The 19,161-nt window shown below is 36.3% G+C and overlaps 1 protein-coding gene across 1 annotated transcript in view; it reads left to right on the forward strand.

Annotated features, from left to right (window-relative positions):
* The window catches only part of LOC121294768 (spondin-1-like), a 74,223-nt gene extending 55,825 nt beyond the window's left edge, over positions 1-18,398 (forward strand). Inside the window, exons 7-16 of the mRNA XM_041218847.1 lie at positions 4,119-4,183; positions 9,768-9,969; positions 10,380-10,520; positions 10,721-10,796; positions 11,204-11,386; positions 13,871-14,044; positions 14,882-15,049; positions 15,348-15,512; positions 15,900-16,163; positions 17,118-18,398. Of these exons, the coding sequence (XP_041074781.1) occupies positions 4,119-4,183; positions 9,768-9,969; positions 10,380-10,520; positions 10,721-10,796; positions 11,204-11,386; positions 13,871-14,044; positions 14,882-15,049; positions 15,348-15,512; positions 15,900-16,163; positions 17,118-17,281 (1,602 nt within the window). The 3' untranslated portion in view covers positions 17,282-18,398. The remainder of the gene's footprint in view (positions 1-4,118; positions 4,184-9,767; positions 9,970-10,379; positions 10,521-10,720; positions 10,797-11,203; positions 11,387-13,870; positions 14,045-14,881; positions 15,050-15,347; positions 15,513-15,899; positions 16,164-17,117) is intronic.
* Positions 18,399-19,161: the final 763 nt, after the last annotated feature.

Genomic DNA, 19,161 nt, shown 5'->3' on the forward strand with positions numbered 1-19,161 from the left:
GATGATAAAAAAAAGTCCTGTTAGTGTATACTTAATATAGTGTATACTTACGGAACTGATGCGGTAGAGGCTGAATGTTGCAGTGGCACGCTCCATCATCTAGACTTCATGACATTTATGGTACTGAAAACACTGTAAATCACACAGAGCCGGTCATGAGTAAGACATTTGACTTGGAGTATGTGCCTTAAACAAAATGGCAGCTGAACTTTTAGAGCTTGCATGTTTATAAATACACGCTGGGTTGTCATTAATTACAGGGTTTTAAAAACTATCCTGAGACGAGATATTAAACAAAATAGGCTTTTATTATTATTATTAGTATTATTATTATTATTAGCCTTTGATTCTAAACATCATGCTCTGGATTAACAACAATGCTGTTAGTCCTAAGAGGGTTTGAGAAAACAGCTGTACTCCCAGAAAGTGAGTTCAAAGTGAAAACGCTCTTATTGTCCCCCTGTGGAACATATTAAGCCGTAAAGTTACTGTGCTAATACAGCAGTCAAGAACTGGGAAGCCCAGGAGTAATTGAACTTGCACTTGAAATAAACTTGTTTACTTTTCAAAGCCTAGTTTGTACCCAGAGGGCTTCAGTTCTGTAAGTGACTTCTGCGCCCTTTGGCAGTCTCCACCAGAAAGCTAATACTTCAGTAATATTAAACATGTACCTGCTGGCATTCTCAAACTTAATTTCTCACCCCTCATTAGCTTTAGTACCGATTTTACTCAATGCTCAGTCATCGTGTAGGTGAATAAATTGTATTTTATATTTCTTGTAGCTTCTCATGTCACGTCAATTTTTCTCCCTAGCTCAAGGTTGTGTGTGGTGGTGCTGGAACATACAGTGAAATATAATTTAAAAGCCTCAATGCAGAGACTGGCAGAAGAATAAATACACATGTAAATGAAATAAGGAACTGCAAAAAATTAGTTACATTCTTTCAAATAGCTTTACAGAAAGACTATTCTAAGATAACTAACAGTTTGTGTCTTATTGTAGAAAACTAACAATATTTTACTTTGTTGTTCCCTTTTAAATTGAATACCTATCTGCTGTTAGCAAGCAATATTTAATACTACTCCACGTGTAGAGGATAGCACTGTGGTTAAAGTAACTGTGGAGTATTAAAGAATATTGGAGTTGGTCTGATAGATCCGTGCATGTCTGGGATTTAGTTGAACACTTCATTCTGATGCTAGTTTATAGAAGAGCATTAATCCTCGGTGCCATATTCCATATACTGTACATCGGGTGCATTCACATGTAAAAGGTGGAAGCTTAACCACTTTGCCACAACACTTCCCAAGTTAAGTGGTTTTCCTTTGACTCCCTGTTTTTAAATGAAATAAGAGAACCATAAAAAAGAATGCTCCAATGCGAACGCACAGTCATTGTCTAAATAGTCCCCTGTGATTACTGCAGTGATGTAGTGCACTATTCAAAGATGGTACAAATCTGTGGATTAAAAGCAGCAGGGGGTAACCACTGCATCTACCGTTTAGCAGGCAATTATTTCTAAACTGAAGGAATAGCACTGTAGGAACTGTCAATTACAAGTGACTTATGACTGCATCGAGGTGAAGGTAGAAAACATAGCTGCAGAATAGCTTGAAGGAATTCTGTGCCTCTTGCACTTTGTGAACCTTGAACCCTTTCAGGACCAAGCATTTTTCAGTGGGATGCTCCCTCAGGACCAGTTGTTTTTTGGCTGTAGTTGACTCTTTCCCTATAAAAATTCACTAAAAATCTATTTTCTACAGTAGCATCTTGGAAACAGTGTCCTTTTTTTCAGAAACCATACAAACGTTTTGCTTTTTTTTTCAACACTATTTTGTTATTATTATTTTTTTAGTTATTTTTTTATTACGAATTCTGCTTAGAGATACATGTATAAACACACGTTATTCTATGACGAGAGGGACCGTACAATACTTCCTGAAAGTTTTGTTGAAAAATATTGATGTTTTGGAACATTACGAGTCATTGATTCACCTGAGTGATTACAATGACATAATACATAATACGAAATAACTCTCCATTTTTATTTTCTCTAAATAAATATTTATAAATAAAATGTATTATTCATTACATTATTATCAGTAATAAGGAGAAAAAAAACGCACCTGGTACATTTACTTCATGAAATAAAATAGTATCTGCTTATATCCACTCATTTCTAGATATTTATAAATGTTGTAAAAACATATATATTAAAACACATGAGACAGAATAAATGTTTTAATATAATAAGTCAAATACATCAGATTTACAGAGTTTCTCCTTTTTTATTCGCTCTAAACAAGTTCCTGTGATGTTTTGTTTCTGCTTTTATCTCTGCTTGCTGCTGTAAACTGTCTCCACTCTTTAGACACTAAATGCCCCTCTTAGCGACATCACATGAAAACAAAAACTATCAGGAAACGTCAGTCCCTCCCCTATCCATTGATACATGTTTCAAGCCTGTACCGCAAAGTACGATGGCCCTGGAAGTCATCAAAACGAAATGCTTTTTTTTTTTTTTTTTTAATAATCGTGTTTACATGATCGTGGTCCTAGAAGGGTTAAGTGTGAAAAGCAAAAACTCACCTGAAGCTACATGATGGAGCCCTGCTGGGTTCTTCTCTGTCTGAACTCACAAACTGCTGATGTTCTGTTGGTCATGATTTGTGTAAACACTGACCTTTTCTTCCAGCCTGCAAAGGTGTTCTGTCCTGTGGTCTGCAATTTTTTTTTTATTATGTATTATTTATTTGCTTTTTCAGTGGCATTTACTATTTTTGCTCAAGACTATTGCTGGTGGAGCACGTGGAACATAGCGAGAGACCCATAGATAAAACAAATAGGCTAACAAATACTGTACAACCACTCCCTCGTTTTTACCAGGGCCATCAGGGTCCAATATAAATCCTGTACGTAACCCGCTTTTTCACATTTTTTCTATAAAAAGCAGCACATTCGTACTGCGGAGTAATTGCTTCTCATCAACTTAAATCTCATGAGTCTTTCACTCCTTTCTCAAATGCACAAATTGGTTGCATTGAAAGAATCCATTCCCAACATAGGAGGCTTGTTGCTAGGGAGCTGATGTCACTGCCCTGTGACTTTTGCAAGCACGTCGCTGCCACAAGTGAACACCTCGTTGGCTAAAATAAAAACCGCTTCAGCCAGTAGATATTTAGTTTGCTTTGTGTTATTGTGCAATACATGTGTGTATGATAACAGTACGATGTTAATGCTTTGTTTTTAATTGTTTTGTATATTTTTGTTTGTGTATTGTGCAGTACGAAATAAAACAAACAGTAATTAACTGTATGGATACTGCAGCTAAGGCATGCTCAGTTAGACTGTAAAAACAGGGAGCCAACTCCAGGACTGCAATGTATCCGATAACAATATAACAAGGAGGGCTTGTTCACTGGGATTTGTGATGTTCAGGAGTGTGCAATTTGATTCAATTTAGTTTAAAATAATAAAAAAAACTACTTTTATTAATGTGTATATGGCTACATTTGTATAGCACTGAGTATATTTAATGTCGATCTATTCCATAAACAAACTTACTACTATATTTCTCAAGCGTATTTCTGATAACATTTAAACGTCTACATTCTACACATAGTGTTTAAACTCTAGACTGTTAGCACCCTTAGTGTTTTTTCCCTTATTTACAACATTTGACCGCCCAGTCAAATAAACTATAAAGTATTTAACCACCAGGAGCACTTCATGTCTTACAAAAGTACTATTAAAAATGAATGGCAGTTTATTTCAGGGTTTATACAGCCACTTGAATTCACCCCTTTAGATCCCATAACACGTTCCTAGATTGTCCTTGCTGTTCAGAAATGGCAGAAATTACATGTGAAAATAAAACCAGGGTACAAAAGGCAAAAGACATTGCATGTAACCCATTGGCAATCTGCTATCTGGTCCAAATGCCCAGTGCTCCCCCTCTCAGAGTCCTTGTAAAGACTACAGCAACACTAACAAGGTTTTATCTTGTAATGTATACTTTCCTAATTCTAGACTGGAACAGTTTTCATGTAGAGTATTTGCAGAGTTAAAAAAATAATTTCTAATTTCTATTTCTTTTTGTTTTTTTTTTTATTCGTAGGGTGATGATGTTTTGACAGTCATCAAAGCGAAAGCACAATGGCCTGCCTGGCAGCCACTGAATGTGTAAGTAGGTAAAGCACAGGCCGCACTACTGGCTCATGTATGTATGTATGTATATGTAGTGCATATTTGTTTGCTGTTCATGAATAATTAGTATATGCAAATACTGTATATGCTTTCATATATTGAAAAGTATTTGAATTGCTTGCCACTTTTATTACTTGATTTTGCAATGCTTTCTTTAATTTACCTTTACTGTTTTGTGTTGGGACATTTTCTATTTTGATAAACTTATATAAGGCAAACTGGTATGAGGCCCTTAGGGTGTTTCCTCAATTAAGGTTAATGAAATTCAACTGGCTTGATTCATTAAGACACCAAGTCGACCTATTTTTCACAATGTGCGTCAATCAAAAAGGAGCGTGTCTCAAACGAGTTGCGCAGAGCGCATAAATCAGTATTTACCAATAAAGTGACAGATTTCCCCCCTTAAATCAATTACTCCAGCGGCAGCCCATTTAGAATTTAGCGTGACCCAGTTGTAAATGGTTTAATCAAACTAATTAAACCTCCATCAAGACCCTGAAGTGGTTCATTATCTCATTTTACCTGGGGTGGCCCTCCAGGACTGTAACTGGCAACCCCTGGCTTACACACTACAGTTTTGAAAGCCTTTAAAATGAAACCCAGAAGCACACAATACAGTATTGTAATTGGCTTTCTACATTTCAAGGCTGTACTTCTTTATTATGGTTACTACCTTTTTTATTTTCATTTATTTCCATTGATCATAAATACAGAGCACACCTAATTGATTTCTGCAAGACAGCCTGTGTTTCCACACATGGGGAAAAGACCTGATAAATAATGAATAGCAAAGCCACTAATTAAACGTTTTTGCATTGTGTAATCTGGACATACAGGCACAAAACCAGAAAGGCAGGAAATTCACTAAAAATGCTGTCACAGACACCATTTGTCGGCACACATTTGTGATTTCATCAAAACCAATGATGGTAACTATTGCACAGTTACATTCAAGAAGTTGTATGATATAATGCTTTTGAAAACTGCAAAACCTATAAATATTTGGCCTTGGTATTGTTTGTCTTCCCGATGCAGCATCCCTTACACAATGCATGACACACAGTGACCTTGGCACACAGTGATTTTGAGTTTTCCCGCTGGTGTTCTCATTTTGAGCTGTTTAATGAAAATTGGTTTATTGGGATTTGAATGGGTTTCCCTGGGACACATTCTTTTCTCTGGGCTGTATAATATCATGGTAGTTCTTGGAACATTTATGCACATGGTTTTTCTAGTGGGAGACTGGACTTTTACAATCATAAACATGTAAATTAGGCATACAAAAGAGAATGCTTTTCAGACCTGAATAAATCCAATCCAGTGAATAACAATACCATAATGTGTAGTCAGTATCAATTTGGCATTGTAGATTGGTCTAATGTTTTAAAATTAATCTGCCATATTTGAATCCTATGTATGAAGGTACTATATATATATATATATATAATAATATATATATTATATATTATATTAATATATATATATATATAATATATAAATAAAAAAATAGCATTGACATTAGTGGCATATTTCAAAGATATTTAAACGACAGATATTTCAACCAGTCTAGTTCCCCAGTGTTTCACTTGCTTTTCAAGTCTTTTGGACCGTCCACCCTGGTGGTTTATAGATATTTTTATTCAGGAGTCTTTCAGGAGAATTATGCTATACCTACAGTACCTTACCTTTATGTGCTGAAAATTAATTAAGAGAACAGTGTGCAGTGAGTCCAAGCATTGCTTATCCGTTGGTAATTAGTGTAACTAGTCCCAGAAAATCCCTTTGGAATAAGTGAAGCAATCCACAGAAATTAAAATAATATAACTGTGACAGCTCACTAGGACACATTTATAGTGAGATTCCATCTTAATTGCCCTTAATATTTCAAAAGTAGCAATACATACATGTTGAGTTATCAAATCTAATTCTCTACAGTGTCTACTGCAGTTCTGTTAACATTAAAATAATTTTACTTTTGTGTAAAAATATGTAAACTTTTCTCAGGAGCGAAGTCTGGTTTCCATTATATGCAGCTAGGGTAGCGGTAAATTCTTTTGGTTTATCTGCAGGTGTCTCAATGAGTAAAGACGTTTTAGAATTGGTAAAAAAAAAAAAAAAAAAAGCCTGTCTATTAATCCAGACGTGAGAGCAGTAATCTGTAGCAAAATGCTGTGTTATGGTATTAGACAACATTGTCACAGGTTTGTAACTTTGGTACTTAAGAGAGCCAAGGGCAGTTGCAGTGACTTGTTGCCATGGAAATGCTGTTGTAGCATGCCTTACTCATGCTTAGTTCTGCACAGTACCTTCTTCAGGGTTTCCTTTTTTTTTTACCATCAAAACCTTGTTTTAAATTATGTAAATAAAGAAGCACGCGTTTATTTGTCATGTCAGATACCTCGCACCACTTCCTAGATGGACAGAAAATTAAAGAAACAGCTTGCTTCTTTGTCATGATTTTTTACGGACGAAGAAAGAGCTCATTTAACTAATATATGGCATCATGTCGGTATTGTTTGCTTATAATTTTTGTGTATTTAAAATGTTGGGCTAACAGTCGTTCACATTGAGTGTTTTTGTTGTGCATTTTGGGGTTACCTCTCGCCAAACCTGTTCTTTTGGATTTTGTGGATATAAAACATTAACAGCCTCACAGAAAGCATTACTATGCAAGGGGCTCATGTTTGTTCCGACAAGAAGATACATAAATAAAGGCTAAGTTAATAACATAATTAAAAGAATGGGAAAGACGAATGAGGCTTGCAGAATACTTTTATGATGAAACACACACACAGAGTCAGAATATGTGTGTGAACATGGAATAAAAATGAAAAGAAAGCACCCTAGGACTCCTCCAGAAGAAAGAAACAAATGGTTCGACATGTATATTGAAATGAAATCACAACAGGCCTGAGAAGTAAAGGTAGACTAAATTTAACTGAGAATGAAGAAGACGCGCTAAAGGAGGTAATAGAGGATGAGTAGCATTATGTGTCCAGCAGATAAAGGTTCTGGGGTGGTAGTAATGAACACAGATGCTTATATAAAATCAGTAGGGACGGAATTGCAAAATATAAATACGTATGAAGAACAGCATTATAAAAAGTGAGAATTTTGGCAGGTAGATTATATAAAAATGGGTTTGTATCAAAATAATTAAAAAATGACATACTTCCGCAAAATCCAAGACCAGGTTTGGTTAGAGGTAACCCAAAAGTGCATAAAGAAAATGGCCAAATGGGAGGAAATGTTATTGAGTAAACTAGACCAGAAACCATTCGAATACATCAGATATGTGGATGACATATTTGGAATATGGACACATGGAAAAGAATCTCATGTACAGTTTCGTAAATTACCAAATTATATCCACCCTAACATTTTCTTGGATTTAAGGTGGATAAAATCTGAAATTGAACTCTTAGACACCTTGGTTAAACTTGATCAAGGATCTATTAAAACAGATCTTTACTCGAAACCTACTGATATGCATCAAAACCTATGTTATCAGCGCATCCTATCTATACTAAAAGAGCAATTCCCAAAGGACTGAGTATAAGGATAAAAATAATTTGTTCTAACAAAAATGACTACACAAAAACTCAATACGAAATAACTACTTGATTATACATATTCTAAATTTATTACCCAACATTTCAAAAATTGTTTGGAAGCATTTACATATACTTCATAATTCAGAATTTAAAAAAAAAAAAAATCTTCCCGAAAGCTGTAGCTTTTAGAAGGGATGCAAATTTGCTAACATTTTAGTCCACAGTAAACAAAAGATTCACAGATACATTAAGACACATTGAAACCTGTAAAAGCACATGTAAAATCTTAAAAAAAAAAAAAAAAAAGTACACCGGTTCACTTGAGGAAAACTTCGAACGTGAAGGTCAATTTGCATAGCGTGTATTTTTTTTATTGTTTTTATTATTAATGAAAGCACATATCATACATCTTTTTAGACAAATAAATACAGCCTGTAGCACAGAATAACCCAACACTGCTGATAAAGCTAACCCTTAATATAGTTCTGTTCTGTTAGTTGCAGGGAGCATCTAAGCAAGACGAATGTTGTGGTTTTTTTTTATTTTATTGGATTAACTAAAATGTTATAGATGCCAGTTAAATCCTGTCCCGACCTGCGTTGACACAGGCTGGATTCTGTGTAGTTTTGTGGTCCTCTATAATATCTAAAGCCATGCTAAGCATTATATGTACCTTCCAATTTCTGTTCCTAAGGCTGGCGGATTGTGTCCACAATAATCTTTCCACTTTCTTCCCCCTTAGCCTGTGAGTGATGTCCTGCAGTGGACGGAAACTTGTGTGATTGGAATCTAGCACACAGCCCTCTGATACAGAGGACAGAGACTTTCCGTGGGAAAATAATTAATTAATAAAAGCTAATTTAGTCTGTTGATTTTATATTCTATTTTTACAAACATGGCCACTTAATGTTCATGTTCTTAAGAAATGTATTCTATTTTTATTTATTTTTTGCTCTGTATCTTCTTCTCTTTATCACCCTTGGTCCTTTTCCTATAATACTATACAATATCGACAACAGAGTATTAAATGAAAGGTATGTTGCCTTATCTTAATGCGTGTATTCCATCACTGTAATTCTTTCAAGCAGCAGTAAGTTCAGTTGAAAAATTCAGAGTAGGTCTTTCTTTGAAAGATCAGGTGTTAAGATTTAAGCAGTTTGCACATGCAATTCAGCATTCCAGAATACTGATAAACATGTGGTGTACAAACATGGAGCAACTTGAGTATTTCTAGTAATGTTTTTCTTTCAGTTCTTACTGCCTGGCTTTTTATAAGGTTTTAATGCAAGGGATGCCAGGTTAATCCTGTGTTGAGGTATGTAGTATACTGGATGAAAACGTAGATTATTGTCTTTAAATATAGTCCATATTTAAAACATGTGTCCTATAGATCTGTCTTAATTAATAGAACTAAAAGCAGAATAATGTTGTGATTTAGAATCCTAGCTGCATAGACACAAAAACAAAAAAACAGCTCACACACATCTAGACCAAGTAAGTCAGGCTCAGTAAAATTACACTTTAATTCAGTGTGCACTTTATATGGTAGGCATGTGGTTCCCTTTGACAGACAATGTCATTGTGGCAAAAAGTGGATAAGCTGATTCAAATGTTTTTTTTGGAGTAAATCAGACCCTTTTAGTTTTTACCCAGGTCCGCCCAACTTAAATGCAACATCTAATCTCTAGAGTCCTACCTCCTTTCAAGAGCATCAAGCAACCTATGCCCCCTGGTGTCGTATGAAGTCATAGGATGAGCCAGGATTCAGACCCAGGATATCTTGGATCTAAATCCTTGGCTTTTGCAAAATAGTAAAATATCCATTCCCTTGCTACATACTGTCGTTTTGAGAAAGTGTTTATTTTAAGCCACATATTAGAATTTATTCAAATGTTTTTAGAATTAAAAAAGAGCTTTGGGTATACCCACAGACATACTGTATATTTACAGTGTTTAGCCTCTTTGCATGGGCAGAGCTCCTGAATCCTTTTCTGATTGGTTTACAGGAGATCAGCGCCCTCTGCTGAATTCTCAGTCGATAGAACTCGCCACCTAATGTCCTTCTTTACAATGCTGGGTCCCAGTCCGGACTGGAATGTGGGCCTTTCAGCTGAAGACCTTTGTACAAAGGAATGTGGATGGGCTCAAAAGGTAGTTCAGGACTTGATTCCTTGGGACGCTGGCACAGACAATGGAGTTACCTATGAGGTAAGCACAAATAAATACATCATAAAATTATAAAAGTTAAAAAAAAAGCCTTCGGACCAAAATACTGTGTGTTAGTGAAAAATTATAAACAGTACAGTACATTCTAAGCTTACTACTAAGAGTCACAGTTGTATGAGTAATAGTGTTGTTGGTACTACTTTGACTTATTACAAGAGGAATTGTGGTTTTAAAAAACATGGATACTTTAATACAATTCTCTCTGCATTTTATTTTTTTTTACTGGCTCTTCAACTACTGTGCCATCTAGTGGCCTGTGAGAAGAAAGCATCACTGCAAGTAGAGCAGTAAGAAAGATAATTCTGGTTAGAGTTCCATAGAATTAGTTCGGGAAGTGCCTGACATCAGTTGCCTTACAGTAATTCTCTCTCGGTTTTCTTGTTTCATTTCAGTCACCCAATAAAGCTACAATTCCTCCAGAGAAAATCAGACCTCTTACCAGCCTGGATCACCCTCAGAGTCCCTTCTATGATCCAGAGGGAGGCCCCATCACTGCTGTTGCCAGAGTGGTTATTGAGAGAATTGCAAGAAAGGTAAGCAGTCATCACCAGAACTACGCCAAGGAGGTGGTACAAAGTGTTGAGTCTGCAATGCAACTGGTGTGTTTTGTACAGACCGACCTTGTGGAATATGCACACGTGCATAATCTCAGTTCTTAACCTTTTTACGCTGTGTTTAGTTTCCTTGCCGAGCGGTGTGTAGCATTTCTCAATAATACATGTTCTGTTTACAGGGTGAGCAGTGCAATATTGTCCCTGATAATGTGGATGACATTGTGGCTGATCTTGCTCAAGAGGATAAAGATGAAGGTAGACACTCACGTGTTTCTTGTGTTTTCAATGAAGACAGGCACATCTAATTACTGTAGTTAGCTTTGATTCCTTTTGCATTACAGCTTGTACCATTTTGCATAGTGTACAAATATATATGTCTCCAAGTATTGAAAAATGCATAATGCATAAATTAATTTTATTTTATTTAAATATAGGGAGAAATAGAGGTTATGTACACAGTACACGTACAGCTACAATAGAATACCTTAGCAGCATTATGAATGAAATCCTTTTATTCTATAAATTTTCTTTCTGCAAAGTCTATTCATTTTTAATTGACTTATCCAGTCAAAAGCATTGGCAAGGCAAAAGTTTTGTGCACATTGCCAGCATCGGCCTCTGATTTAGGGTTGCACTTGATGCCTGAACTCCTATCTTTCCAGATGATACTCCAGAAACCTGTATCTACTCCAACTGGTCCCCTTGGTCTGCCTGCAGCTCCTCCACCTGTGACAAAGGAAAGAGGATGAGACAGAGGATGCTGAAGGCCCAGCTAGACCTCAGTGTGCCCTGTCCACATACCCAGGACTTTGAGCCCTGCATGGGGCCTGGTTGCAGCGATGAAGGTGAGAGAAAATATTTCTGTATACACCAAGTTAACATTGCTAGTCCTTTTTATTTTGTTAAATCGCTACTAGAAATCAGTTTTTAGATTTAAAAAAAAAAAAAAAAGTGTTATCATTAAGCTGTATTCACACAAAACATTCAGTCTTGGATGTATTATTAATTACAGGAGATGTATTTGTCCAGGATTTTGTTCAAGGCTTTCATTTTTTCTTTCAGTCATTCATTATGCTCTGGTATTTCCGTTCCGCGTTGTCTTTGTTCTCAGTTAATGGTCCGCTAACACTTTATATCGATTTAATGACACTTGTTCGGCCCAACCCGTGCTCTACCAGGGTTCCCTGGGGTCTCCTATCAGGGACACGTCATATGTTTGTTTTTTATTTTTATTAATGATTGCATTAGTTCTGGTTTATTAACTAACATAAAGGTTACTGTTCTTGTTGCAGGTGATAAATCAGTGGGAACGTTGAACTGATTTGGTGTCTCACTTTTGGTGTCCAAGGTTACAAGTACTGTAATGCAAAAAAAAAAATGGATCACTTTTGAAGCAATTTGGATTTTGATTGAATTAACACACAGACTTAATTTGTGTTGCTTCGTATGTTCTGTCTTTATTGTCTTAACTTTATACATTTCAGCAATCAAATGTTTTGCATCCCCTCCCATCCGTTTGCTTTTCAGTATTTGAACAAATAAGTGTCCAGGTACATTTCTGATATAACTTGTATTAAATAAAATATCTAAATAACATATATGTGTATGTATATGTATGTACAGAAGTCTTCTACGTGTTTCTACTCTGATGCATTGAGCATCAACAATTTACTCAAAGCCTCCTGTAGTGTTTTTTATAACAACTTTGACCTGCATAAAGAAGGAAAAACAGTGAATGAAATAGCTCGCATCACTTAATTTTCAAAGGTGTGGTATCCAAAGCATAATCAACAAGTTCAGAGAAACATCATCTGTAATTGACAAACCCAGGACTGGAAGACCCAAAAAAGCTGTCTAACAAGGATGAGCAATACTTGAAGATAATATCCTTAAGGAATAGGAAGAAGACAAGCGTTGAATTGACAACAGAACTGGCAGAAGGCACAGGTGTGGTTGTCCATCAAATCAACAGTACAAAGGTCACTCCTGAAGTCAGACTAAAAGGATGTGTTGCAGTAAGAATACCTCTGTTAAGAAAGTGGAACAAAACTAAAAGGCTAAAATATGCTCAAGAACACAGAAATTGGACTATGGAACAATGGTCAAATGTGCTTTGGACTGTTGATGAATGGACAACAACACCTGTGCCTTCTGCCAGTTATGTTGTCAATTCAACGCTTGTCGTCTTTCTATACCTTAAGGATATTATCTTCAAGTATCGCTCAACCTTGTGAGACAGCTTTCTGGGTCTTCCAGTCCTAGGTTTGTCAATTACAGATGATGATGTTTCTCTGTACTTGTTGATTATGCTTCGGATACCACACCTTGAAAATTGAGTGATGCAAGCTATTTCACTCAATGTTCTTCGTGCAAGTCAAGGTTGTTATAATAGTAGAAAACACTAGTGGAGGCTTTGAGTAAATTGATGATGCTTATAATGCATCAGAGTAGAAAAATGCATATATATATATATATATATATATATATATATATATATATATATATATATATATATCTATATATATATATATATATATATATCCTAAAATTCTAGGTGATGCAAAACATTTGGCCATAGCTGTATTTTTGTAATTGGATCTTTCCCAGCATGTGCCACTGTAGAGTGATCTTCTAGGGTAATGCTAGGCCACTTGGGGTGAGAAACACTGCAATACAAATACTACGTTTTCCATTATTTTACTGTATCATTATTCTTTACACTTGGTATGCCACTGGCAATATCTAGTTTATATATTTAAAAAAAAAACATTGGTTGTCAGATCTCTGCAAAGTTGCAGCAACATGAACTAGTTGCTGAGCATGCAACAGGTATTTACAGACAACTGATTTTTAAATAAATACATATTGTGGCATCTTGTTTGATGGTGTACCATGTAATAGAATTTAATTGCAATGACGGGAACTCGGAGGTAGCGTTCAATCATCCAGAACAGTTTGTTGGTAAATGCATATGTTTCTATAGAAACAAGAAATTGCAGAAATCACTTTGACAAACGAGGTGTCATCCTGCCACAATACATTTCAGCAGACTAAAATTACATTTGCAATAAACAATCATTAGTTGAGAGACCTGGCTAATATATGCAACTTAATGCTTTCAGTCCATGGGATATGCCTATGTTTTGTTTTATATATATATAGCTAGATCCCTTTAAACACTCAGTAAATCTGCAGTAAAGCATCAAATTGTCCTGTAAAACTAAGTCTGAATTATTTAACTGCTGGGAATAGGCAATACAATAATGACTTTTAGCTGTTTATCATTTACCTTATGATCCAAGTGAACCTGTAATTCCTGCTCTTTTTAGTTGATGCGTCAACCTGTATGGTGTCCGAGTGGATCACTTGGTCTCCCTGCAGTGTCTCTTGTGGAATGGGAATGCGCTCCAGAGAGAGATATGTTAAGCAATTCCCTGAGGATGGCTCCATATGCCAACTACCCACAGAGGAGAATGAGAAATGCATTGTTAATGAGGACTGCTGTAAGTATGCTTTCTAAATACATGACTGGAATGAGCTTTCTGGTGCTGACCTGTCCTGAAGTAATAGTTATGTTGTTCTGACAAAGGCAGTTTCTTTAGAGTCTGGAAAGTGTTTGTAATACTTTACTTTGTGTTCCTAATTACTATGTAGTTACTTAGTAAATACATGTGTACTTACACACAATTACAAAGTTATTATGCATACATACAGTAGTTACAATGTACTTAATGTGTACATCTTTTTGCACGATATAACCCTATCCCTGACCCTTTTCTGATACAATTGTGACTTACATATATGGTGCAAAACGATTTACATATTAAGTATGTATAATAACATTGTAATTGTGTAGGTACACATGCATTAACTAACTACTATGTAAATACACAGTAATTAACACACTTAATGTAACGTGTTACCAAAGTGCTTAACTGCTTTCTAAAAGGACTGCCAGCTACTTTAAAACATTACTTTCATCTATTTCAAGTTTATCCACAAATGCTTTTCCAGCTGTAGGTCTATAGCACCCTCAAGCTACAGGTGATGACAATTCTTACTTTTCACACAAGAGCAACAACATTTTTCCAAAACTGGGCAAGATTACTCTCCTGGGGCCCCATTTTAATGATCCAAAAGCAGGTGGTGTGCACAGAATTAAAATAGAGACCCTTGCTGGCATTGCCCATTATTTACAGACAATAAAAGAACAGAAGAGACACTTGCATGGAATGTTGAAAAGTAAAAAAAAAAAAAAAACAGGGAGTTAAGAGTACATGATCATTCTATTAATATGTATTTGTACATGTAGGTAAGTGATATTAATCCTGTTTTATTAGCCCCGAGTAGCTGCCTCATGACAGAGTGGGCTGAGTGGGAGGACTGCAGTGCCACCTGTGGTATGGGCATGAAAAAACGCCAACGGATGGTCAAGATGCCTCCCTCTGATGGCACCATGTGCAAGACAGGCTTAGCCGAGGTTGAGAAATGCATGATGCCTGAATGCCGTGAGTAGCATGGAACTTACACTGCTGTTTCAAATTGAAGGTTTAATCAAACTTAACTATTTGTCGTCTTATCAGTAAGTTGTTCAACATACTCGCGGTACATTGGCTTGCCCGCATGTACAGTCTGTCACTGTGAGTTTCCTAAATATGTCTCCAGCTAAACGTACAAATCGTTCACCGGAATATGATCATGTATGCATGGACATTTGTAGCAGTAAGGTATCGAACTGACTTTCAACTCTGACTAATGATAGTAATAGTTAATCTGTTTTTTTTTTGTTTGGTTTTTTTACACCAGACACGATTCCCTGCTTGCTGTCTCCTTGGTCTGAATGGAGTGATTGCAGTGTTACATGTGGGAAAGGAATGAGGACAAGACAGAGGATGCTAAAGTCTCCAGTGGAGCTTGGGGAGTGCAGTGAAGAGCTTGAACAAGTAGAGAAATGCATGATGCCAGAATGTCGTAAGTTTGCACATTATTCTACTGTTGGCTCTGTTGCAGACTGGTTTTGACAAAGACATTACTATTACTGTCTTGTGCAATGGAAAATGACATAAAATACAAGAAAAAAAAATTTCCCTCGATTTATGAAAATTTTAGGAAATGTTAGCATTCCATTCAGTGAATGAAATTTGAGCAAAGCACATTATGTGCTGTAACTAAAACAACAGCAGCTTTTGGACCTATCATTAAAGTAAGCAGCAAGATTGAGGCATAAACTAAATTTATTCATTTTTGTCTATATGTCTGCAGTCATTGCTATTATCTCTTGGAAAATCAAGTTGCTGGAAAAAAGAAAAACGCCGTCATTTTTTAATCACTTTGTGCATTTTCATGTTTCACTTCCAGCCACAGACTGCATGGTTTCAGAGTGGTCCGAGTGGTCAGAGTGCAATAAATCATGTGGCAAGGGTCACGTGATCAGGACCAGGATGATCAAGCTGGAGCCTCAGTTTGGCGGAGAGCCGTGCCCAGAGACGGTACAGCGCAAAAAATGCAAAATCAGGAAATGCAACCGGGGCTCCAGCGACGAGAAGAGGCGCCGCAAGGAATCCCATGAGAAACGAAGGAGTAAACACACCAGGGAGGAACCTCAAGATGAACAGCATCCAGGTTTGGATTCATCAACGTGCTGCTTTTCTGCCCATCGTTTTCTCACTTTTTTGGGGGAAGAAAGTATAATTTCCTCACTGTCCCTTCATGCGTAGATCTCTATTTGTTCTACAGTAGTGCACAAAGTGTTGTTGTGGGTCTATGCATTGATTTACTGTAGTAAGAAACCTATATAAATTACATTCTGATCACTGGCGGGAATTTGCGTCGGTACATTTTTAAGCATTTGTAACCGAGTGGAGCCAGTTGGCTTAGGCGCACCACATCAAGCTACAGTAGCAATAAACTGTGTAAATAACCTGACTAAAAGGTATGTGTTGCTGATGAGTTTAATTTGCTGCACCATTTAACAACAACTTCAGTAAATACTTTTAAAATTTGAATTATTTTTTTGATAAGCATAATGAACGTTCTATTTGTGGTCAAGTTTAATTATTGGCTTTGTGGCAGTAAAAACAAAACAAAAAGCATGTACCATATTAACGCAAACTGAACTGTTAGATTTAAATTATGTATCGTTATAGTTACACATTAATTAAAAAAAAAAAAAAAATTAAAAAACTATCTCAACCACTCCAACTTATTATTTCATTTCATACATAACTGCTCAATAAAGTAACGTAATGTCATTCATGGAGGTGCCATTACTGTATCATACTTCACTATTGGTTATACATTATACAGTGTTCCCCTTTTATAACACAACACTGTAGTTCATTTTGTGTTCTGCCTTATAATGAAAATAGTGTAATGGCAAAATGGGCCAATGGTCATACTTGCTTGTACTGTGATATAAAGGGCTTTTTATAATGATAGAGCAATGTAGTTTCAGTTTTTACATGCCAGTTAGAAGTGAGGGGTAACTCCTCAACCGGTGAACAGCGCACATAATGGGGTGAACTACAGTTTAGCCTTCGGTTTCCAATTTATTGATACATGACTTTTTTTTCACAGGATGTAAAATGAGGCCTTGGTCAGTCTGGACTGACTGTACCAAACTCTGTGGCGGTGGAATTCAAGAGCGCTTTATGATGGTCAAGAGGAGGTTCAAAAACGCTCAGTTTACAAGTTGCAAAGACAAGAAGGAAATCAGAGCGTGTAACGTGAATCCCTGTTAAGGAGTCTGCTGCCTGGAAGTTTAACCCTTCCAGATGCATTTTCTTAGAGCTGGCAAAAGGAAAATCAGTTTTGTTTTAATCCAGGTTCAAGTGAGGTGGCAAAACTCAGCTCCGACCTCAGCTGTGCATTTTAAAGATAATTCAGCATTTCTGTGGGATTGGAAGTCAATTAAAGGACCATCCATTTCATCAAGATATGGACAAGTTTATTTACCGCATTTACCATTTATGTGTGATAATTAAGTACAATTCAGTTTATACACATTTATGCAGTTTATTTTTTCATGTAAATCTACAGTGTTTCATAATCACTGATAACTGTATGCTATATCAGTATACCAAAGTATCCAAGTATCTTTTCAATAATCACGTTCATCCAAGTCCATGATAAACATGACTTTCTGTTCTAGGCCTTTTAAAATGACGTGTTTTTGGGAGGTCTGCTAATGATTGTTAAGTATAATACCTGCAGTATAATTTATCAAGGGCAACGTGTTTGAGTTTTATCACAAGTCTTCACTCTGATCCCATCATTTGTATGTACTTATTGATCCAAGAGGCAAGTACCAGTCCGAATCTGTAATGTATGATGAGCGAGGTTAACCTGGAATCAGGGTTAATTAATTTAAACAGATCAGAATGGTTAAAAAAGATTGATTTTCCACCATGTGTACAATAGCTCTGTTGCATTTAGTATTCTTGCAAAATTACTGTAAACTTGTTGTGGTATACTATTTATTTAAATACCAATCAGTTAAAACAATTATTAGAACTGTTATATCCTGTGGTAACTTCTCAAATAGCATATTATATTCCTGAATTTAAGCACAGGTTATCATTCCAGCATTTTATAAGCGTCAAGATGCTGTTTTTAGAATTGCATTGTGAGTTTTTATCCAATTGTATGACATGTAACAGCTCTACGGTTTAATATGGTAGGAGAACAATAATTAATAGCATTTTTATTTTATTTGTGCATTGTTAGAAGTTTGGTTACTTTTGCTGTGGATTTTTTTATAGGAATGTCAAATGATTCTTACCAGAGTCTTGTGTAGATGTTTTGTAGTGGTCTGTCTAACACATTTACTATTTTGGAATAAATCACCTTTACAATAAAAGTAAAAGTGAAAAAACACCTGTGTGAGCGATTTTACCTTTTGCATAACCCAACATCACTTAGGCTGACATACCTTACTCACAGTTAGCTTCAGTAGTGCTAGTTTTACATTTCATGAACGCTACATACAAATAATAAATTATCTTCAGTTCTACTACGTTTTCTTAACTTTGAAACAAAGCGGTCCATATGATCCACAGGTATTAAGATACCCTCAGAACCATAAGGGGCTGATGTAAAGATAGGCATAGTGCAAACAACTGGCTGCAAAATCCAAATTGCCTAGCGGCCAGGCAGTTATTTTGCACTGTGGCCTATGTACGCTTAAGAGCATTGCAAATTACTCAACATGCCATAATGAGCTGCAATCATAATGATGAGGGTCACAATGAGTGGGGCCTGTGCATGGAGTGTTTAGTGGCTGCACTTATAACCCAGAGGGGAGGGGAGTTAGGAGTGCAGAGAGCAGTAGGCACTGCATGAGATTTGTGGAACACGAAAATCAAGCCAAACTAAAAAAACTATGTCGATGGTAGGGCAGTAAAGTACTCTTGGCACACAGGAAAGAAAATAATTCCGAGGAGGAAAAATCTCAGCCAACATCAGTTACCAAAGAGGCCATATGGTTCTGGAGAAAGTCAATGCTGTCAGTGTTACAAGGAGAAGTCAACCAGGTGATGAAAATATGAAATTCAGCTATTAGGTCTAGGATGACCTGCAGAGTGAGACGATAACGCCTTAGCACCGCATCCTAAACCAAATG

The sequence above is a fragment of the Polyodon spathula genome, chromosome 19, assembly GCF_017654505.1.
Source record: "Polyodon spathula isolate WHYD16114869_AA chromosome 19, ASM1765450v1, whole genome shotgun sequence".
Classification (NCBI taxonomy): Eukaryota; Metazoa; Chordata; class Actinopteri; order Acipenseriformes; family Polyodontidae; genus Polyodon; species Polyodon spathula.